This window comes from Pelophylax lessonae (genome assembly GCF_965119305.1).
Source record: "Pelophylax lessonae genome assembly, chromosome: 13".
Classification (NCBI taxonomy): Eukaryota; Metazoa; Chordata; class Amphibia; order Anura; family Ranidae; genus Pelophylax; species Pelophylax lessonae.
Window position 1 is genome coordinate 146,290,691 of NC_138780.1, and position 24,606 is coordinate 146,315,296.

The 24,606-nt window shown below is 44.9% G+C and overlaps 1 protein-coding gene across 1 annotated transcript in view; it reads left to right on the plus strand.

Annotated features, from left to right (window-relative positions):
• The window catches only part of SLC38A6 (solute carrier family 38 member 6), a 120,059-nt gene that overhangs the window by 15,544 nt on the left and 79,909 nt on the right, over positions 1-24,606 (plus strand). Inside the window, exons 3-5 of the mRNA XM_082242626.1 lie at positions 9,661-9,734; positions 16,032-16,084; positions 16,520-16,559. Of these exons, the coding sequence (XP_082098752.1) occupies positions 9,661-9,734; positions 16,032-16,084; positions 16,520-16,559 (167 nt within the window). The remainder of the gene's footprint in view (positions 1-9,660; positions 9,735-16,031; positions 16,085-16,519; positions 16,560-24,606) is intronic.

Below are 24,606 nucleotides of genomic sequence, written 5' to 3' on the forward strand. Positions count from 1 at the left end.
CCTAGGCATCGACCGTACACAAAATGCGGTGGGCCTTGGTGCCAAGCGGCCCACATATTTGCGTGCCAATTAGCAGACACAGCTGGGCCAAGGGCGCGCGCTGCCGAAACAGTTACCAGCGGCTAACAGATCATGTGACAGCAGTCATGGCGGTCACATGATCATTAACACCACCCCACCTCCTAGCATCTGAAACCTTTTAAAGGGCAGGGCAGCGCTGGCGCAAACTGGTTAACTCATATTTAATCCAATCCCTGATGAATCGTCTGAAATTTGAGCCGTGGGTCGTCTTGTCGACACCACCCAGCCCCGACAAACTTTTAATTGAAGGAGCTATGTTGAAAATTTTTGTTTTGGCCGAACAGTGACCGCATCCTATCAGATGTAGCGGCTGCTTGAATACAGTAGCTGACAGCAGAGATTCTTCATTGTGTATCATGAATGGGGAATCTCTATTCAATTTTTCCTGTTCAACCTGCTGGATAAACAAGAGAAATCTGTGTAGATATGGTTAGCCTATGTTCTTTGAATATTGATATTGTTTTAGACTAAGCAATGTTAGGGTTGATCTCCAGGCAAATTCCTAAATACACAGATAAAATACGTAAAGGGACCTGTTTTACCTGCTGTTCCTGAAATGTACACAACCCTGCTATACAGCATAGCCAGTGGATGACACCACCTTTTCTGTTTAGTCATTAAACTGTACAGTGGTGTCATCTCTCCACCCACAGCCTGCTGACTGCAAGGATCATCTTTGCATCATCCCTGATTGGCTCCAGGTCCTTCCTTTTCCCTTTCCCAGTGTATTTGCACTATGCTACTATGTGAGTAGATTGCAAGAGGTTGATTGCAAGTTAAATGCAGGTTTTACCCTAAATGCATTAAAAATAAATGCAATCATGTAAGGATGAATAAAGAGTTCCATTAATCTGAGTTTTTTTAGATCTGCCTGACGTTCACATTTGAAATGTCATAACACTTTGTTAGGAGCCATATTAAGATTTACAGCAGGTGTTCTAAACCCTACAGTGGGATCTTGTAAAAGTTTTTTTTTTTTTTTTCACTGTCTAAATTGCTTTTCTCTTACGTCCTCCGACAGTCGCCGCCTCTTCATATTCGTCACATATGGGGTATTAGACTTTGCTCCGAAGGAGTAGCTAGGCAACAGAATATGTTAACATTAAAGCTTTTAACATATCCCACCCTCAAGGGGTGGTCCCCTCAGTCAATACCCTCCTACTTCCTGCAACCATATCTCAGTTTTAATGTCTAGCTTGTGAGGAGTGGCTGGCTCTCTCTGTGCTGGGGCTTTGTGCCCCAGACTCTTTCTTCTTTTTTGATTTTTTGTTTGAGTTTTCTCTCTACCTTTACTTAGCTGTTCTTTTTGTCAGCTTTAGTTAGTTCTTCGGATGAAGAGGATCATGCGGGCTGGGTCTCGGGCTGATCCCCCTGGTCGCAGGTCGTGGGTCAGTGGCTTCCCAGCCTGCCATCGAGCGTTCAGCCAGGTAACGCTCCTGGCACAGTGAACGACCCATCCCTGTTCGGTGCAGGGATGATTGGTGAGGTGGCTACCTCACTGGACGCTGTGCGGTTTCTTAACCCCCATTCTGTGCGTCTTGTATGCGACTCTCCCTGCCTCATGTGCAGCGGCTTGTTCGCCTGTGCAGGTCCCCCACGCCACTGTGAGGTAAGTGTATTTATGTGGGGACCTGTCTGTCTGGGGGGGTGTCAGTCTGGGACTGTGTAACCTGCCTCTATTCACACTGTTTGTCTCCCTATCTCTCGGCTGCATGCTGTGGGCTGCAAGGGGGGGGGGGGGGGGGAGCTGTGTGACACTGTGTGTGTCAGCCTTGTCAGTGTGAGAAGCTGTGTGCTGTGGGGCATGTTTTGTGGCATGTTTGGGCATTATACGGCGATCGCTGCGGCGATCTGACATGTTTTTTTATATACAGACATGTGTGCATTACTGTACTGTGGAGCGGCGGTTTCGGCGCCAAACGGCGCCATTTTGCCTACACTCGCTCCGGCCGCATGTTCTACATGCATGGCGGCCATTTTCTTGTAGCCTCCCATAGGCTTTCATAGAGCGCCCTGGCAGCATCACTTCCTCTTCTCCAGGAACACCGATCGAGGCAGCAGCAGCGGCGAGGGTCTCCTCAGGTTATATCCTTCCTATCCATTGCCTGTGTCAGTTTTATTGTCCCTGTGGGGGTCTCATTGTGCTTGTGTGTGGTGCGGTGGGCTGCGCTCGCCGCGCGTGTTAAAGGGGCAGTTAACCCTTTATTATCCGGCATTTGTTATAGGGGCAATGGATTCTCAGGAGGGCAAATTTCCTACCGCCTTGGTGGAAAGCCAGGGGCCCGCTGTTTCCCCCCCAGGGGGGGATTTAGCCACTATTGTGGCTGGCCTTGCTGCTCAGGTGCAGATGCTGGTGGCTGCTCAATCTACTAAAAGACCCAGAGTTGCTCTTTCCTCTGATTCTGAGGGTGAAGGTGATGGGGTTGTTATGGCGGGGGCCTCCTTATCGGGGTCCCGCTCCTCCCTGGATCTAGTGGGGTCCGAGGTGGAGGCTGAAGTTGAAGGGGTTGATAATTCTCCCCCTGGCTCGCCTGAAGAGCTTGCAATCATGGATGAATTGATTGCTTCCATAAAACAAACGCTGCGTTTGCAGGATGAAGTGTGTCCCCCCGCTGCCTTGGCGGCTTATGGGACGCAGAGAAAACGCAGGACGCCGCAGGTTTTTCCCTGCAATGATGATTTTCAGCGCGCTGTTAAGGAACAATGGCGCAATCTGCGCAAACCTTTTGCTGTACCAAGTAGGTTCAAGCTGCGTTATCCTTTCTCGCCTTCCACTGATGAAAGGTGGTGTGTGCCACCCCCAGTGGATCACGCAATTGCGGTTTTAAACAAATCCACTGCGATTCCTGCAGAGGATTCCCCTGTGTTCCGTGATGCCACGGATAGGAGATTGGAGTCTCTTGCCCGTCATACTTATTCTGTTATGGGTTCTATGCTTAAGGCTCTGTTTGCCTCTCTCATGGCGGCCCAGGCGGTCGCAAGTTGGACGCAGATGCTTAGGCGGCGCAGATTCGGCCTCGCCGGTGACCCTGGATATGGTGGATCAAATCCACCAGGGTGTCATGTATCTGTGTGATGCGGACTTGGACCTAGTCCCGTTGGCTGCACGTGTGCACAGCGTGGCGGTGTTGTCTCGCCGCCTGGTTTGGTTGAAATGTTGGTCGGTGGACCAGTCTTCACGTAAGACCTTAGCCAATCTGCCTTATGATGGGTCTCGCCTTTTTGGGGAGTCCTTGGATGTGTTGATTAAGGGGATCACCGGAGGTAAGGGCACTCTCTTGCCCCATTTCCCCAAGGCTAAGGGGGCTTCTGGGAAGAAGCATGCTAATTTTCGGCCCCCTCAGGGGTCCTTTCGTGCCTTTCGGTCGCACTACAAGGGCAAACAGTTCAAAGGTCAAGGCTCTCAGAAGAAGCCCTGGTCTGGAAAACAGAAGTCCGGTCAATCCGGATCCGCTGCCCATAACAGTGCGGCCTGAAGGGGCGCCCTCACCCAGTTTTGGGGTGGGGGGACGCTTGCTCGGTTTTCTTCAGCCCTGGTTGGCCCGCGTGCGGGACAGATGGGTTCAGGAGATCGTTCGATCTGGTTACAAGATCGAGTTTCTCTCTCGGCCGGAGAGCAGATTTTTTCCCTCAAATCTTCAACTGTCTCCAGAGCGTTTACGGGACCTGCACCTGGCGGTGCGGGACCTGAGGGCTCAGGGAGTGGTAGTTCCGGTGCCTCATCGGGACAGATTTCGGGGGTTTTATTCCAATCTGTTCACCGTGCCCAGAAAGGAGGGCAAGGTTCGTCCAATTCTGGACTTGAAGGCTCTGAACCGCTCTGTGCGGGTTCGCAAGTTCCGCATGGAATCCCTGCGGTCGGTGGTGGCTGCCCTGGTTCCGGGGGAATTCATGGCCTCCATCGATTTGAAGGATGCGTATCTTCACATCCCCATTTTCGAGGGTCACCAGAGGTACCTTCGATTTGCCATTGCGGAGGATCACTACCAGTTCGTGGCGTTGCCTTTTGGTCTCGCCTCGGCTCCGCGGGTCTTCACCAAGGTGCTTGCACCGGTTCTGGCATTATTGAGGGCCCAGGGCATTTCTGTCCTAGGGTATCTGGACGACATTCTGGTTCGGTCTGCGACCAGCCAGGGTCTGGAGAAGGACCTGTCTGTCACGATGCAAACTCTGCAGGAGTTTGGTTGGACGATAAATTTTCCAAAGTCGACACTGAGTCCGTCGGTTCGTCTTTCCTACCTGGGAATGATTCTGGACTCGGTGCAGGCGAAGGTCTTCCTGCCGGAAGACAAACTCAGAACTCTTCAGGAGGAAGTCAGGTCCCTCAGGGACGTTCCGCACTCGTCTCTGCGGACGTGCATGAGATGTCTGGGATTGATGGTCTCGGCCTTCGAGGCGATTCCCTTCGCCCAGTTTCACACGCGGGGTCTCCAAGCGGAGATCCTGTCCATGTGGGACGGGCGACCTCAATCTCTGGATCTTCAAATCTCGTTGAGTCATCGCACCAGAAAAGACCTTCTGTGGTGGCTCCAGTCCCCGATGGTGTCCGGGGGCAAGTCGTTTCGTCCTATCTCGTGGACGGTGATCACCACGGATGCCAGCCTGTCGGGCTGGGGTGGTGTTCTGGGCGTTCTGTCCGCCCAGGGAACTTGGTCGGAGGGGGAGTCTTCCCTTCCGATCAACATTCTGGAATTGCGTGCGATAAGTCTCTGTCTTCATCGCTGGACGGACCGGCTGCAGGGCTGCCCGGTTCGGGTGCAGACGGACAATGCCACGGCGGTGGCCTACATCAACCACCAAGGGGGCACCAGGAGTGCCCGAGCGGCTCGAGTAGTGGCCAACATTCTGTCTTGGGCCGAGATTCATGTCCCGGCGATAACGGCGGTTCACATTCCGGGGGTGGAGAACTGGCAGGCGGACTATCTGAGTCGCCAGACCCTGGATCAGGTGGAATGGTCTCTCCACCCGGCTGTCTTCCAGATGTTGTGCGCGAAGTGGGGTCTTCCAGATGTGGACCTGTTCGCGTCTCGTCTCAACAACAAGGTGAGAAGGTTCGTGGCAAGGACGCGCGACCCTCGGGCAGACGCGTCGGACGCGTTAGTGGCCCCGTGGCATCAGTACAGGCTGATGTACGCGTTTCCACCGATTCAGTTGCTGTCCAGGTTCCTTTCGCAGGTTACACTCGAAACGCAGCACGGTGATTCTTGTGGCACCGGACTGGCCTCGCCGGTCCTGGTACGCAGACCTCGTGAATCTGGCGGTCGACGCCCCGTGGCATCTGCCTCTTCGAGACGATCTCCTGTCTCAAGGACCGATATACCATCCTGCTTTACAGTCGCTGGCTTTGACGGCCTGGCTGTTGAGACCGAGGTCCTGAAGGAGAAGGGTCTCTCCCCAGAGGTCGTTCATACTTTGATCAACGCGAGGAAGTCTTCCTCGGGGAAGGTTTATTACCGTACTTGGAAGGCCTATTTTGCCTGGTGTGAGTCCAGGGGGTTTTCACCCCGCACATACTCGGTTTCCCGAGTGCTGTCCTTCCTTCAAACGGGTGTCGATCGGCGCTGGCTACGATAAAGGGTCAGGTGTCTGCGCTGGCCGTTCTGTTTCAACGTCCCGTGGCTTCCAACTCCTTGGTTGGCACTTTTGTTCAGGGTGTGCGGCATCTGGTTCCTCCTAGGAGGGATCCTTTGCCCCCTTGGGACTTAAATCTCGTTCTGTCTGTGTTGCAACGTGCTCCTTTTGAACAGATCAGGGAGATCTCGTTGTCTATGTTGTCCAAAAAGGTCGCCTTTTTGGTGGCGATCACTTCGGCTCCCAGAGTGTCGGAGCTGGCAGCTTTGTCCTGCAAGTCTCCGTATCTGGTTGTTCATTTGGATAAGGTGGTCTTGCGACCTAATCCTTCTTTTCTTCCGAAACGAGTTTCGGAATTCCATCTTAATGAGGATATTGTCTTGCCTTCGCTGTGCGCGAAGCCTAAACATCCAAAGGAGGTGAGATTACATTCTCTGGATGTTGTTCGGGCGGTAAGGGTTTACCTTAAATCGACTGAGTCTTTTCGAAAGACGGATTCCTTGTTTGTTCTTCCAGAGGGTCCTCGGAAGGGCTTGGCGGCGTCGGCCTCTACCATCGCAAAATGGATCAGGCAGACCATTGAACAGGCCTATGCTTTGCAGGGGAAGGTTCCCCCTGTGCCTGTGAAGGCGCACTCTACTAGATGTCTGAGTACGTCTTGGGCCTGTCGTCATGGGGCTTCTGTAGCCCAGGTGTGTAAGGCGGCGCCTTGGTCGACCGTGCACACTTTCACAAAATTCTACAAAGTAGATGTTCAGGCATCTGCGGATGCTTCCTTTGGCCGCAAGGTTCTTAGTGCGGCGTTGCCCTAGGGTCCCTTGTGGGGACCACTGGCTGTTGGGATAAGTTTTTTATTCCCTGGTTATTTGTCTTTTCCTGGGTTGTTGCTCCTGTTGAGCACCTGTTTTTTCCTGTTGCCCAGCTGGGTTCCTTCCTTTGGTAAGGTTCCTTTCTTTGATGCGGAGACTGCGTTGCCTTTTCGGCGCGGATGCGTTTCCCACCCCTCATGTTTGCACTGCTTTGGGACGTCCCCATATGTGACGAATATGAAGAGGCGGCGACTGTCGGAGGACGTAAGAGAAAACTGAATTTTTGTAAAATCTTACCTGTAAAATTCCTTTCTCTGAGTCCTCCGACAGTCGCCGCCCCCGCCCCTCTTTTGGGGTTTGGTTGTATACTCTACTGCTATTCCACTAAAACTGAGATATGGTTGCAGGAAGTAGGAGGGTATTGACTGAGGGGACCACCCTTTGAGGGTGGGATATGTTAAAAGCTTTAATGTTAACATATTCTGTTGCCTAGCTACTCCTTCGGAGCAAAGTCTAATACCCCATATGTGACGAATATGAAGAGGCGGCGACTGTCGGAGGACTCAGAGAAAGGAATTTTACAGGTAAGATTTTACAAAAATTCCGTTTTTCATGATTGTATAGTAAGTTACTTCTAACTTGGCTGTTTTTCTGCGGTTCATTTAGCAAAGCTTTTTGGATGCGTGGCTTTGAAATGTAATAAAAGAGGAAGCTAGTCAGCATTTTATGCTAGCTGACTGTTTTCATGACTTCATGCTTCATAATAATTTCCATCCACCTCCTGGATAATGCCTGTTTCTTAAACCCTGTATGTTAGTGACCAGTAGATGTAATGTTGCACACTTAGGCCTAATGCACACTGCATCTGTGAAATGCCGCTTTACAGACAAGTGATGTATTTTTATTTTTTATTTCTACTCCTAAATGCCCTTCTATGTTATGGGCCATACACACTGTACGATTTTCTGAAGACTTTTTCCTTTAGATTTACCAAAACCATATAATATGAGGTCAAACCTAAACACTTTCAATTTGTATGCAATCTGGCAGGCCCTTGCACTACATAGAAAAGGTAAATCTGAAGGAAAAAGTCTTCAGAAAATCTTATAGTGTGTATGGCCCTTTAGACTATATGTTCATGCACACATAGGCTTTCACAAGCATTTAGAGGCAGAAAGCTGAACACGCCAAAATCACTTTTAGGAGATGCGTCTACACACAACGCTAGGCGTATTTAGCTCTTGAGCGTTCATTTATTTTAAGGGCCAGAATAAAGTAATATTCTGGCCAAATGAATAAGTGCATACCCATATGCTTGATGCACCTGAATGCGCCTCAGTGGGGGTCTTGGATTTTACACTGAACCAAAACTACTCCCAGAACCTGGTAGTCTCACACCTCTCATTTAGACACCCTGGGGTTTATTTACTAAAATTGGAGAGTGCAAAATCTGGTGCAACACTGCATAGAAACCAATCGGCTTCCAGGTTGTTTTTTTTTTTTTTTTTTTTATCAAAGCTTAATTGAACAAGCTGAAAGGATAAGTTCAACTTTGGAAACATGTTAAATGATCCACCCGTTTTTAGGGCGGAACATGTACTATGCTCCCAATGCTGCAGCCGCTGCCTGGCAGCAGTACAGGGAGAAGTTCCCCGTACTAGCTGTCTCTTTTTGGAATGAAGCCATGCATAGCCGCATCATTTATACACAGAGCTTTGTGTATGAATAAACTACAAGTCCCGACATCCTTCGTGGTTGTCAGCTTGTAGTTCTCAGTGGACTACCATGGCACTGTGGTAGTTCATTGATCCTGTCAGTGTATCTGCTTGCCCATATAGATAGTACGGCACACAGATACACTGACAGTGTGCAGGAGACCTGCATGGCACCAGCACTCTACTGATTGCTGGTGCAATGCTTTACAGGCTCCAAAACAAGAAATGAATGCACATTTTTACCTGCAAAACTGTGCATTTATTTATTTATTTATTTATGTTTTAAATGAATGTATCCTTGAAGTCAGAAGCTGATTGGCTACCATGGACAGCTGCACCAGATTTTAGACTCTCCAGCTTTAGGCTCTTTCACACGAGCGGTCCGATCAGATCCGCCTGTCAGTTTTTTAGGCGGATCTGATCGGATCCTCCATGCAGCTCTATGGGGCAGCGGATGTCAGCGGAGACACCTCCGCTGCCATCCGTATCCGATCCTGTCCCTGAAATCCGGACGGATGGAAACCCTATTTTTCCATCCGTCATCGGATCGGATGAGAGTGGACAGGCGGTCCGCTCTCATCCGATCCCCCCCCAGAGAGCAGCGGGAGTTGTGACACCTCCCTCTCCGCACTGCAAGCGGAGACAGCTGTCATCTGCCGGCTCAGCGGGGATCGCGGATCGATAGGACCGTGTGAAAGAGCCCTTAGTAAATCAACCCCCCCCCCCTGTCAAATTTTAATGCGGTCTCTGTGCCCATTGGCTTTCAATTAAATAAAGGTTTTTTTTTTTTTTTTTTTTTTTTTACAATGCACATTTTTCTTCAGCATTAGTGCAAACAAAACATTTGGCAGCTTTTTCTTTCTGCAACATTCTTAAAGGATAAGTTCACCTTTGGGAACGTGTTGCATGTTCCCCCTGACTTTAGGGTATATGGAATATGTAATCTGTTATCAGTGCTGCAGCCACCACCCGCTGCACCACCACCACCCCCCCCCCCCCCCGCCGTGGCAGCAGCATGGGGAGAAGTTCCCTGTACTAGCTGACAGTTTTTAAAAGCAGTGCGGCCTTGCAGGGCTCCACCCACACGGCCATGTCATTCATACACGGAGATCTGTGTGTCTAAATTAACTACAAATCCTGACCGCCTTTGCGGTTGTCAGGTTGTAGTTCTCAATGAACTACCATGGTGCTGTGGAGCGCCCTGGTAGTTCATGGATTGCTCTTGTCAGGGAGTATCAGCTTTCCCATAGGGGATGAACGGATAAGCCCATACACTGACAGCGTGCAGGAGACCCGCATGGCATCAGCAATCTTGTGATCGCTGATAGCTGGTGCAATGCTTTGCAGTCTCCTGCAACAAAAAATGTGCATTTATTTATTTTATTTTATTTTTTTTAAAAGTGAACGTATCCTATAAACTTTGTAAAAAATATCTTCCTGTTTCAAGCTGGCTGTTTAACTGTGTGTTCTTTATTCTTTACTAGTATTCTGCTGTTGATAGTGGCACTGCTGGCTGCATACTCCATTCACTTGTTGCTCCGTTTATGCATTCAAACTGGTAAGTTTTTACGTTGTAAGCACACATACACTAGAAAGGTATTTAAAGTGATACTTAATCTATTTTTTTTATATATTAAAATAAAGAGGTTTATACTTACCTGCTTTGTGCAGTGATTTAGCACAGAGCAGCCCCTTACCTCTACTTTAGAGGTTCCCCAATATCGCTGTCCTCCTTTTCTCCTTGTGAGTGTCCCCATAGCAAGCCAGCTGATATGAGGGTACTAATGCGAGCGCATACGTGAGCCAGGCTTTATGAGTCTATAGACACACACAGTGTGGCTCATCTCTGCTCCCCACTCCCTCCTCACAGGACTTGACTGACAGCAGCAGGAGCCAATGACTCTCGCTACTGCCTTAGTCCCTGTGAGACCAGGAATTGCAGCTAAAAGACTTGCAGCCAGACACAGCGCTGGATCGATCAGGGGGATAGGTAGGTGTTTAAGTGCCGGTTCACACTCTTGCGGCTGCGGCGATCGCATGTAATATCGGAGCGCACTGCTCCTTCATTACATGCGATCGGCTGTGCGGTGCGAATTCAGCCATACACTTTGTATGGCTAAATTCGCACTGCACCCGCACAAAAGTAGCACAGCGGTTCACACTTGTGCGATACGATCCTGTGCGAACTGTAAAGATCGCACTGCGATATGCGATCAAACTGGGGGTGTCGTTAACATTTCATTGACACCCCCAGCGTATCGCATATGGCAGTGTGAACTGCCAAGGGTGCGTTTGCGATGCAGGAACAGGCTGCGAATTCGCGTAAGTGTGACCCGGCACTGAGGGTGGGAAGGTAGCAAACATTTTTTTCAGGGAGTGTGAGTGCCGGGTCACACTCATGCGATGCAGGAAGGCTGCGAATTCGCAGCCTGTTTCCGCATCTCAAATGCACCCTTGGCAGTTCACACTGCCATATGCGATACGCTGGGGGTGTCAATGAATTGTTAACGACACCCCCCAGTTTGATCGCATATCGCAGTGCGATCTTTACAGTTCGCACAGGATCGGATCGCACAAGTGTGAACCACTGTGCGATCTGATCCTGATGCGGCTGAAAAAAAGGGTCCTGTGCGACTTTTGTGCGGGTGCAGTGCGAATTTAGCCATACAAAGTGTATGGCTGAATTTGCACCGCACAGCTGATCGCATGTAATGAAGGAGCAGTGCGCTCCGATATTACATGCGATCGCCGCAGCCGCAAGAGTGTGAAGCGGCACTGATAGAGAATGTTAGTGGGTGTTTTGCAATATTCAGTGTGTTGATACACCAAATTTGTGACTCAAAATGTTAATACATGCTGTACGTAAAATATATACCAATAGTTTAAAGCCAATCACAAAAATTCAATGTGAAAAAAAAAAATACTATGTGACTCAGTGGTAGAGTGACATGTGCATACAATTAATATAAAAACTTTCAGTTTAAACCAATAAAAGTAAACAAGTGCATGCACACAATATAACAATCCTTGAGTTTGATATTGCACAAAAATCAGAAAATGTGCTTTAACAAAATATTTGTTCCGGTGTTTTCACTCATGCTCCCCCTTGTGTACCGCACTCACCAGAAAGCTCTCCTCACCTGAGGGGATATCCAGCGTTCACCGCACCAGTGGCTGGATGTAATCTCCTATGTGCAATAGATGGATAACACACTATATTCTCATGCTCCAGTTACCCCCACGGTCTCATTCCTTGTCAAGGTCATAATGAAAACCATGTAAGGGCTCTTTCACACGGGCTTTCCGTGTGAAAGGTCCGCTGCGGGACTTTTTTTTTTTTTTTTTTTCACGGAGCGGATGACATTTCTGTCATCCGCTCCGTAGGTCCGCATATCATCCCATCCGTTTGCGGATGATATGCGGACCTAATGTAAGTCTATGGGGATTGCGGATGTCAGCGGATGACACCGCTGACATACGATTTTCCTTCCTTTCCGTTTTTTGAACGGAACAAAAATAGGATTTTTTCAGTTCCAAAAAACGGAACAGAACTGACAGGAGGAAAATCGGATGTCAGCGGATGGTATTCCGCTGACATCCGCAATGCCATAGACTTCCATTATGTCCGCAAATCATCCGCAAAAAAATAGGATGATTTGCGGACATACGGAGCGCCCGTGTGAAAGGGCCCTTAAAGCTGCCATCTGTCCTCTGAGATCTTCAGTCAGCCCCAGCTTTTTATTTTTTTCCATTTTTTTTTTCAGGGAATCCATAAAGGGATAAGTTCACCTTTTAATAAAAAAATAATAAATGCACATTTTTTTGCAGGTAAAAAAAAATGTGCTTTTACAATTTTTTTTGTTTTTTTGTTTTGAGAGCCTGAGAATTATTGCATCAGTGATCAGCAGATGGCTGATGGCATGCAGGACTCCTGCAGACCTGTCAGTGTGTCTGTTTGCACGTACCAGCCGATACATTCTGACAGGAAGAATGAATGAACTACCACAGTGCTCAACAGGGCCGTGGTAGTTCATTGAAAACTACAAGCTTGTAGCTTCCCATTTAAAGAGGATTGTGAATGAGTGACGTAGGCGGGTGCAGTCCTGCACAGCCATGTTTTCTTCAAAGCGTGACAGCGGGCACCCCCGGAGAAGATGCCCGTCCACTCTCACTGGGGAGGGGAGTGAGGGGGAATGGCTGCAGCTGCTGGAACATGTAACAAGTTCCAAAATTTGAACTACTTCTTTAACGCTTCAATATCGGGCACTTTTACCCCCTTCCTGCCCAGGCCAACTTTCAGCGCTGTCACACTTTGAATGACAATTGCGTGGTCATGCAACACTGTACCCAAATTAAATTTCTATCATTTTTTCACACAAATTGAGCTTTATTTTGTTGGTATTTAATCAGCACTGGGTTTTTTCTTTTTCACAAAAAAAAAAAATGAAAAAAAAGACCAAAAATTTTGAAAAGAGGGAAAGTTTTTTTTTTTTCTGTTGGAAAATTTGTAAATAAGTAATTTTTCTCCTTCACTGATGAGGCTGTGCTGATGGGCACTGATGAGGTGGCACTAATATGCAGCACTGATGGACCCTGATTATCTGTGCAGGGCTCCCCTGTGAGGAAATGCCAGTGTCTGACACGCTGTCAGTGTGAGAGAGGAAAGTCAATAACCTGCATTTCCTTGTTTACATGTAATCAGCTGTGATTGGGCCCAGTTCGCCGCCAATCACTGTGCGCCGAGAGTGGGAAGACGTCATATGACCTCTTCCCAGAACAAGAGAGCGCCTCACTGCAGTTATTTGTCTATACGTTGGGCAGGAGGTGCTTAAGGTAAAACATTTTTAGACTTTAGAACCATTTTAATAATTACAAAGCTGTTTAGTGTATTACTCTAGTATTTCTCTCTGATCATGTGTTGTCCAGCCATGCTTTAAAGAGGAAGTAAACCCTCCTCTGACACTTTTACCTATAGGTAAGCCTATGATAAGACTTACCTATAGGTACTGTAAATATCTCCTAAACATGCACCATTAAGGAGATATTTACCTTACATGCAGCCAGTGACGTCACTGGCGCATGCGCTCTGAAGGAACGGCAGATCGTGCCGTTCCTTCAGAGCCCTGTGCCGTGACCGTCGGCTCCCGCGCGCGTGCGCGGGAGTGACGGCACCGCGGCTCCGGCCAATCAGATGGCCGGATGCCGCGATCCCGGAAGACGGGCGACTGAACATGTCGCCCTTCATAGAGGTAAGCAGACGGCACGGCGGGGGCTCGTTCTAAGGTAAGTATTTCATAATGAGCTAGTATGCGATGCATACTAGCTCATTATGCATTTCTCTTTCAGCTTGTAAAAAAAAAAAAAAAATGTAACTGAGTTTACAACCTCTTTAAAGCCTTGGTGCCAAAACTGCGGCCCTTTGGTACGCATTTGTGTGGCCCTTTGCATAATCCAGCAGGCACTGACTTGTAAAAAGACTTTAATGGTAGTGATCTCTAGCAGTCTCAAGTAGCAAGTCCCCGGTTTTTCACTATCTCCTGTAATGTGTCTTCCACCCCTGTTTCAGTTTTGCAGTCTCTAGTATGTTTGAAGTCTCTGACAGTCTTCTATGATATACTAAATAATATGTGCAGCCCTTTGGAGCTGTCAGGGGCCACAGCTGAGGCCCCCTACACCTTGTAAGTTGACAGTTACTGCTTCAAAGTATATATGTACACGCAATCATTAAACTCTCATATAAGCTTTAACCACTTCTGGACCACCCTTTAGCAGGTTTACTGCTACAGGCAGTGGTGTATTTTGGTTTTGTGCTGCCCTAGGCAAGACTAAAATTGGGTGCCGCCTTTCCGACTCCTATGTAAATTTGCCCCACTCCTTCCTTTTTAAAGGCTGTGACTCCCTCCAAAATTGAAGGACTCCAGGTCCCAGCATGAACCCCTGAGATGTCACGAGAGGGGGTGGGAGAGAGAGAGAGAGAGAGGGGGGGTGGGAGAGAGGGGGGGGGATAAGAGAGAGGGAGGATGGAAGAGAGAGAGGGGGTGAGAGGAGGGGTTGAGAGAGAGGGGGGTAAGAGGTGAGAGAGAAAGGAGGGGGGTGAGAGAGAGAGGTGGGAGAGGCGGCTCTAGCAACCAGAGGCCAAAAGAGTCTCAGGTGGAGGGGTGGGGTGGCTTTTTTGCTGACCCCTGCAAAGTGCTGCCCTAGGCCCGGGCCTTGTTGGCCTAGGCCAAAATATAGCACTGGCTACAGGGAGTCCCATCCTGTGCAGGATCATGTGTGTATATATACGTGATTCTGAACTTCCACCTACAGGGGGCGCACGTGTCACTTTTGCTGTGACTGATCACAGCAGGAGCTGATCTGCGTGTGCTGGGCACTGGACGTCCGCCAGCACCCACCGATCATCGGTAAATCAGGGACTAAAATCCATCTCTCCCCTAGTAAAAGCAGCACACGCATGTCACAAAAACACTGGCTAGGTGCCAGGTTAACCCTTTGATTGCCCTAGAGGTTTAACCCCTTCCCATCCAGGGTCAGTACAGTGACCATGCATATTTTTAGCACTGATCACTATATTAGTGTCACGAGTTCCCACAAAGTGTCAAAAATGTAATTTATTGTTCGATTGTCTGCTGCAATCTCGCAGTCCCGGTATAAGTCGCTGATCACCGGCATTGCTATTATAAAAAAAAATGAATTCTATAAATATATCCCATAGTTTGTAGAATCTATAATGTTCCTGTAAACCAATCAATATATGCCTTTTTGTTTTTTATTGTTTTTTACCATTTTACCAAGAACCCGTTGGCTTAAATTTATGAAAAAATTTGATTTTTCTTTTTTACATTTTTTTTTTAAGTGAATGTTTTTTAGCAGAAAGTAAAAAATGTTGTTAGTTTTTTTTTTTTTTTTAAATTGATGGCTTTTATTTGTTTGTAGCGCAAAAAATAATTGCAGTGGTGATCAAATGCCACCAAAAGAAAGCTCCATTTGTGGGAAAAAAATAACATACATTTTATTTGGGTACAGAGTTGCGTGACCGCGCAACTGTCAGTTAAAGTAATGCAGTGCTGTATTGCAAAAAATGGCCTGGTCATGAAATGGGGGAAAATCTTCTGGTGGTTAAGTGGTTAACCTGATAATGTAATTTCAAAAGCTATTTCACGTTTCATCAGGGCAGACGTTTTCTATGTAGCGATGGAACACTAATCAGCAAGTTTTCAAAGTTTGTCCTTGTGCTTCTTCCTGCACCCTTGCTTTTTGGTCCTACAATTTCCTAATTGGGCTTGTCAGATAGCATGCCCCCCACTGAGCGCTGTGGTTCCTCTGGCCAGCTTCAACCTCCTCACCGGAAACAGTGGTGATGTAGTGGCCGTTGGGTGGAACCACAGCACCCCAAAGAGTTGCATACTCTCTATCAGTGGCCATAGCTTTGGAAGAGGGCAAAGATTGGTGGCACCAAAACAGGCTGCTTCTATTTCCTTTTTTTTTTTTCTTGTTCCTGGAAAGGGGTTACTTTAACAATTTGGCATTTTAAATGCCAAACTAAATCGCCAAAACCAAGTGTGCAATTAAAAATATGCTATTTCAAAATACCCCTGAGGTAAAGTGCCTGCTATAGTATTTTTATATATATATATATATATATATATATATATATATATATATATATATATATATATATATATATATATATATATATATATATATATATATATATATATATATAATTTTTTTTTTTTTTTTTTTTTTTTTTAATTATTATTTTTATATTTTTGCAGCAGGTTTAAATATAAAAATGTTGGTCTGTAAATAAAGTATATCTTTAGGTTTTTAGTAACTTTGTCTTTGTCTACAGCTGTTACCTCCTATGAGGATCTTGGCCTCGTTGCCTTTGGCTCACCTGGAAAGGTACTAGTGTTTCTTTGTTTTTTTTTTTTCCTATTAGCTTATATCACCATTACTGAGGATGTCCTGGAAATATATTTAAATATTATACTTCTATGCAACATCAGTCACACAAATCCCAGACTGGAGATTATCAACCCAGTAATTTTTCAAAACTGATTTGCATTAGAAAAAACTATTTTGCATTTGTGCTGTGTCGCATATTCAGAAGCATCCATATAATTAGAGAAAAGCATAAATGGTAATGATTTTTCCAGTAAGAACCTCCAATACCCAAATTAAATTTTGTGCCTAGAGAAAGTGCAATCATTTGGGTTCCATTGTAGAGCAAACAACCACAGAATTGTATTTGCAGTCAGTCCTTTTATTGCTGCCAGACATAATTGCTGATTCTTAATTTTTCTTCCATGACATATTATTTTTAATTTTTCTATTTAGATTGTTGTGGCATGCACCATTCTTATTCAGAACATTGGAGGTGAGATCTACAAAGAACTAAATGTTAAAGACCAGTAGACTTAAATTGCAGTTAAACCGAACTATAAGAATTAAACGTTAAAGTGTTACTAAACCCAGGAGCTTGCATTCACTATCTCTGGTCTCCCACAGTACACAGAACATGGAAATGCAATTATTTTAGTAAATATAAACTGCTAAATAGCTTTTCTCATCAGCAGCAGCATATAGCAGTCTTGTGACTTCTATCAGTTCCTAGGTAAGCTTGTAGGAAGAGTTTTTATACTGCACTCAGAATCCAGGACCTCTGACCCTCTGTCTGGACAGTGCTGATTGGCCCTGTGCTGATCACATGCACTCTCCCAAGAAAAAAAAAACAAAACCTCTCTAACAATTCACACCAAATTGGGCATGTGCAGCCTGACTCCAAAGGCTCTGTCTTATCCAGACCTGTTCTGGAGTCAGTGGAAGAAGGACCTGTGCATACAGGATCAAACAGCATTTTTACACAGAAGATTAACCCCTTAGGTTACACAGTGAGTATAACAAGCATGCTTTACTGCTTATACACATGGATTTCACTCTTCTGGGTTTAGTAACACTTTAAGTAAAAGTGCTATTACAAAGAAAAAAATATATTGAATGTAAGTTGAAATTTGAATATGCTGAAAAGTTGAAAAATGTGTAAAAAATGCATGATTTCCTATGAAGCTGGATGCAACAAAGGGCTTACCAGAGGCTAGCTACAGATTATTTTTAATTTTATTATCAATTACTGGACAGGAAGGTGACTGTTTTGTAGAAGATGTCCTTTCCCCAAATAACGGTTACTAGAGGAAGGCATAGGACACCCTGTTTTATTCGGCAGCTTTCATTGGCCCTACTTCAACCTTTACAGAAAAAGGATATGATGCGAAGCATGCACAGTGACATTCCTCCATCACGAATTGTATGTACAAACATGGAACAGAGGTCATGGGACATTACATAAGGCAGGTCAATAACTGAAATACACATAGATAAAATCAGAACATAGTCATTTATTGTTCATTCAAAGATTGATACAAATTTATATCATCAGCTTCCAAATATGATGCAGACATGTTAAAAAAAAAGCTAACAGAAAAAGTCATATACCGTATTTTCCGGCTTATAAGATGACCCCCTTACTTTCCAGTTAAAACATAGGTTTTTGCCCTATAGTCGCTGTATAAGACTACCCCCCTCTTCTGAGGCAACACCATTTCATAACATCAGTTTTGATTTACTGTAAATAATTTTAATTAAAATGGTTATGACTTACCGGTACTTAAAATCCTTCAAAATCCTCATCATATTCATCCTCTGACATCATAAGTCATCAATGAGATCTTGTAGTACATTTGTAAGACAGTCATCCTATGGATCTACCGGTTATACTGTATCAGATGGATGTGTATACAGTAAGGTTCGACTACTTATAGAATGTCCTGTGCTCTAATACTCTATGTACTGCGCTGAGCCAATCACGGCAAGCAGTGTATTCTAATAATACATACAAATCCTGCTCAGATTGGCAAAGGTTGTATAAGCCTGCCAATCCGAGCAGGCTTTGTATGCATTAATCGAATACACCGCTTGCCGTGATTGGCTCAGCAAGGTACATAGAGTATTACAGCACAGGGACGTTCTGTAAGTAGCCGAAACTTACTGTATACACATCCAGCGGGCTAAAATATTAATAATAGAGAAGTTCTGTTTGTAGCAGAAGCTACAGTACATAGTAGGGCACATCCAGCGGGCTAAAATACTTAATAGAGACGTTCTGTAACTAGCTGAAGCTACAGTACCTGGCATATAAGCAAACCCCCGGTTTTGGGGTATCTTTTTATTATAAAAAGTCGTCCTATACGCCGGAAAATACGGTAGTAAAACAAATCATATTCTAGTAGTAAGCTAATATTTCGTAAAGAAGTGCATGGCTGTCTCTGAATAATATATATATGCATCTGTATGGCTCTACGCGTTTCGTGGATCCCTGTCCACTCATCAGGAGCTGGATGCAAAAAGATGCCTGGAAATATAGGTTTGTATAGGAAGGCAAAAAATCTCATATTTATTGAAAAAAAAAAAATTGAAGAGGATGGCCTTGGCACTTACATGTCGGCATCAAACCTTTAGTGATATATTTAGAACATATAAAAAGTAAGACTCCATGGGGAGATTCCAGTGGCTAATGGGCACTAATGGTTTGATCCATTACAGCATATTCGGGACCTGCCCAACCTATGACTGCACAATAAAGGAACAGCAGACAGTAGCACACTACTTATGTCTTACTTGTGTTCTTCTCGCTTGTAATTATATTCACACTGCTCTACTTCTTTGGACAAGGTTCTCTGATTGGCTTAGAGAATTGAGCTTCTTTCTACCTGTTGCCAATCCTCAAGCACTAATGTTGTCATGTATGAAAAGGGTGGGGGGCTGCGGGGAGAGAACACATGCTCCTCCATTCATAGAAGTACCGGGTATGTTGCATCCCTTCCGAGGCCAATATGGTGAGTGAGCGAAGGAGCAGCTGTGGAGAGTCCTATACATTACCTGCCAGAACATTTGTCATTTTTGGTTAGCCAATATTGCCATCCAGGCACCCATGCCAGACAACAGTGGGTGTGTTAATTGCCTTTACTGTCCTCTCCTTCTGCAAATGCTAGTTGCCCAGCTGTCCTGGTTCTGTATGTCACTTGCTGCATGCTTCTTCAACAAGTCAGAGCTAGACAGCTAGCATTTTCATGAGCAGATCAGCATTGGTATCCTCGGCATTTCTCTCTGTAAAGGATTTTTTAACCACTTTACCCCCAGGCCAATTCTGACATCTGTTATACATGTAAAAATCAACATTTATAGCTAGAAAATTACTTGGAACCCTCAAACATATTTCTAAGCAGAGGCACCAGAGCATAAAATGGTGGGTGTTACAATTTATTTTTGTAACAAATTATTTGTGCAGCGGTATTTCAAATGCAAATAAAAAAAAAAAAAAAAAAACTTTAATTTTAGTGAACATAAACACAATATAATATCTAATTTGGTAAAATATAAAAGATGATGTTACGCCGAGTAAATGGATACCAAACCTGTCTCACTTTAAAATTGCATATGTCAAAATACAATTTTTATAATACAAATTGTATTATAAATATCAAATAACTGTTTTACATCTCCCTTTTAATCATTATTGAATATGAGATGTGTGTTTTGTTTGTGCATTTAATATGGTGGAGTCAAAGTTTAATGACACCACCTTTTCATTTTGTTCAGACTGCATCCAAAGCTCTTTTACTTTACAGGTATTAACAATTACATTTGATATATTTATTACTGACTTATATTAAAACAAAGCGTTTTTGTGATTTTTCTTAGTGAATGTAATCAACCAGCATACCATATCCTGCCCCCATAGTGTTTAGTAATAGGGATATACGGAGGAGGAGGGAGGGCGAGAAGTGTCATTTACCACTGTGTATATGGCACATTTCTGACTCAATAGTTGTGTGGGCTGTATAGATAAGAAAAAGGGAAAACAATGAAGAGCTTAGAAAGGAGCTGACACAGAACATGCTCCGTAGAGGACACCAGCTGGTCTAAACATTCTCAACCTGCAGTGGGGACAGAGATTGGAGGGACAGCTGAAAGCAGGACCAACAAGGTATATTTCACTCTACACAAAAATAATGCTTTTTTGGCTTTTTGAGTATGAATGCTCTGGTATATAGCATGTAATGAGAGTTTTTCATAGTCTGCGTTTAATCACACTTTTCATTTTTTTTATAAACTTTATTGCTATCACAAGGCATGAACAACAGCCCTTGTGATAGCATAGGTCGTGCCAGGTCCTCTTTATGGAGAGACCTGGGGTCTGTTAGACGCTATATCTCCCCTCTGTCCTCCAAAGCATCTGATCAAACTGAGATCGGTTTGATCAAATGCTGTTACTGGCCGGTAACGACTTAAATATAAATGTAAATGTACAAAACTAAACTGAAAGTGACAAAATCCTTGTCGCTTTCCGTTTGTGATCTCAGAGCGGGAGGACCAATGTCAGTATCACTCTCTCTGTACAGTGCAGCTGGTCGGTCCCAGGCTCCCTGATGGGATGGGACGGGACAGGAAACCCTGGGACAGGCGGGGGTGGGAACCCCTGTTGCCACCTGTAAAAGTGATCCAGGAGCTGTTTAGCTGCTCAGATCACTTTAATTAGAAAGAGAATAACAGGCAGTAAAAACGGTACCGGTATCATGATTGTAGCCTCAACCATGATCATAGTATAACCACCTCAATACAGAACGGTATTGAGGTGGTAAATCCTAAATCTATCACAAGGGAAATTGAGGTCAAATAGTTGCAGGTATTGCATTCAGGCACCAAGAGGGTCATATACCTGCAGCTGCCTCCCAAGCCTTCCTGTCAGGGCTAAATCTCAGGCTGTCCTGAGGCAAAACTTTTGGCACTTCTCGATAGTGCTGATGCTTGATTGTCCCTTCCTGTCTCCTACACACTCCTATTGGCCACGATGGCTGCCCATCATAGGAATGTGTGGGGGTGGGCTTAGAGGCAGTCTGATAGTACCCAGCAGTGTCCACACCTTGCATTTCCGAACTGCCCAGTATTTGGCCATGGCAGGTTTGGGAGGCTGATCTAAGTGCTTAATGTCATACCTGCAGCAGTTTGGCCCCCCTCACCTACCAGTGACAGAATCCCTTTAGGCAATATAGCTTTGCTTAAAATTCTCTCCCCAGTCTGCTACGTGGACATTGAAAGGCTAGCAGCACACCAATGAGGTCATTCCTGGGCTCTTCTCTTCATGCATTGAGGGAACCTTGATTGACTTGGAGTTCTGACCCTCCTCTCCCAGTCGGAGTGCTGCTATATGGGGATTTCTTGAAGCTCGTTTAAAAGCGGATTTAAAGTCTCATCGACCACCTATTATGAGGAAGGGGTATTTAAAGCATAGTTCCATCCAAACGTGAAAATTCTGATTTAATGCCTCCTCCCCAGCTCCTGTTTGTGAGAGTGAGCTTTTGGAGGGGGGGAAGCGGGTTCCCTGATTTTTGACAGGTACCTGCTGCAACTTCCGTTCCGGTTGCCTTAGGTCAGTGGTCCTCAACCCTGGCCTACAGGGCCCACTAACAGGCCAGATTTTAGGTATTACCTTGGGGAGATGCAGACTAGAGTACTGCAATCACTGAGCAGCAAATGATATCCCCTGGGATGTTTTTCAGTTATCTTGCAAATCTGGCCTGTTAGTGGGTCCTGTAGGCCAGGGTTGAGGACCACTGCCTTAGGTGATCGGAAGCAGAAGTTCTCCTTTCCCCCTCCCTCCTGAAAGACTTCTGGGACACGTGACAAGTCCTAGAAGACTTTGGGACCTGTCACAGAGCGCAGTGTTGCTTTCGCATTTGCAGTGGGCACCCGGCTGTGAAACCACAAGCTGTCGCAGCCGGGTGCCCATAGTAAAGATGCCGGCGCCTCCGAGGGAGGACACAGAGTGAAAACACCAGGGGTGGGTACACCGCTGGATCGTGGGACAAGTGTGTTTATTAAAAGTCAGTACACTTTTTGTAGCTGCTGACTTTTAATGAACTCAAAAATGCCTGGAACTCTGCTTTTAAAGCGGTGTTCCAGCCTCACCCCCCCCCCTTCCAAAAATTAAAAGTCAGCAGCTACACATACTGTATACATACTGTAGCTGCTGACTTTTAATATTAGGACACTTACCTGTCCTGGAGTCCAGCGATGTCGGCACCGCAGCTGATGTTTCCATCTGATGTCGGGTGCTGCCGCCACCATTGCCACTGAGGGAACCCGGTAGTGAAGCTTTGCGGCTGCACGGGCGGGTCCCTCATGCGCATGCGTGAAGCACGCTGCGCATTTAGATTGGCTCAAGGGCGGGGGAAGGAGGAGGGGGCGGAACTTCAGAGGGACGGCGCCGTTTATTGAAAGTGGGGAAGGGTACCTGTCAAAAAACAGATACTCATTCCCCCCTCCCCCCTGAAAGGTGCCAAATGTGGCACCAGGGGGGGAGGAAGCAAGCTCCGCTTTAAGATGCCTCAGGCTGCCAATGATTGCATGATTGTGTGTGTTTTTTTTTATTTTTTTGGAGTGTTTGTAGTATCTTGCTAATTTTACTTTATATTTATGGTAAGAAATAAAAAATAAAAAAAGTGGTGATTAACTGCTTCCCACCCGAGTCATTGTAAAATGACGTTCAGGCAGGAACACTTTTGTTCACGGAGGGCGTCGTATGACGTGCTTCCAAGAAAGTGGGCCCTCAGTGGATGACAGATCAGTGTACCAGCCTTCTGCCGGTACCATCTCACCGCTGTGACCAATCACAGCAGATCACGACAGTTATAAACAATGAATGGCTTCTTTTCATGCCATTCATTGTATACATTTGTGTTGCTAGCTGTGATTGATCACAGTGATCACATGGTACAAACCAGGCCAATCACAGCCCATTTGTACCATGTGATTAGCTGAAGCCGAACACCGCTAATCACAACAATACAGTGTCTACATACTGTCATCCAGTAAAAATATTTGCTTATTGCAGGAAAATTCACTGCTATAAGCAAACCTAGTATGTAAAAAATAAATAAAATCCAGATTAACTCCCCAGTTACTATGGTAGCACTGTTGAATAAAATAGTGTGGAGCAGCGCTATAGCGATAGTAAAATAGTGAAATAATACATTAGTAAAATGTTGAAATAATACAAGAGTAAAATAGTGAAAAAATACTTAGAATAACAGAATATATATCTCGTTCGTCAACATATACCATGCATATAAAAATATATTGTATGATGAATAAAAAGCAAGAGAAACTAATAAGTGTTGCACACCATCCAATGAAAAATCCAAGTTCCAAAAAAATTATGTGAAATACTCAAAAAAACATGTAAAGAAACGTGTCCAAATACACTCTGCAATAGTGGTGAAAGACCAGCAAAAAGGCTATTGATTTGCGAATACTGTGATCCAAAAAGTGGCAGAAGTGTTCCCCCCCTGACACGTTGCGTCACAATCACGTGACTTTCTCTTTTTTTTTTTTTTTTAATATGGTCGCACTGCATTGCTCTGGTCACAGTGTGTAAAAAAAAAAAAAAAAAAAAAAAAAAAAAAAATGTCAACAGACTGATGGGCCCATATGAGAATGTTTCACAATAAAATATTATGGAACTAAAAAGAATGGAAATTTTTTTTATTTTGTTTATATTTTTTTTACATACTGTCACCAGTCAGTGTCTCTGGTCACCGCCACACCAGTTATATGATGACGCTGTACTGCACTGGTGACCAGTATGTAAAATTATTTTATTTTTTTCTTCATTTTCCGAAAAACTGTGACAAAAAATTACAACTTCAAAAAATGCGCCCCTTACTAAATGCCTCAGCCTGTTTGCTTTCCAAAAAGGTTGTTTGGGGGATATTTTTACTGTCCTGGCGTTTCCAGGTCTCAAGAAATAAGATAGGCCATCTGTACCTATGAGAACTGATCGATTTTTTTAGATATATACCATAGTTTGTGGACTCTGTAACTTTCCTGCAGACTAAATAATATACGCTGATTTGGGTTATTTTTACTTAAGAAATGTAGCAGAATATATTTTGACCTAAATTTATGAAGAAAGATTATTTATTTGCAACATTTTTAAAACACGTTTTTTTTTTTTTTTTTTTTTCAAAATTTTTGGCCTTTGTTTTAGCACAAAATAACAAAAACTAGTGGTGATTAAATCAAAGCAAAAGAAAGCTCTATTTGTATAAAAAAAAAAAAAAAATAGGATAAAAATTTCATATGGGTACAGTGTTGCATGATCACGCAATTGTCATTCAAAGTGCGACAGTGCTGAAAGCTGAAAATTGGCCTGGGCAGGAAGGGGGTAGAAGTGCCCGGTATTAGATTGGTTGTATTTAACCACTTCATTTCAAAACAATGATGTAAACTGAAATGTCAGTAAAACTATCACAGCACTAAACTGCTCGGCAACACTGTAGTTTTAAAATGGTTAATATATCTGCTTG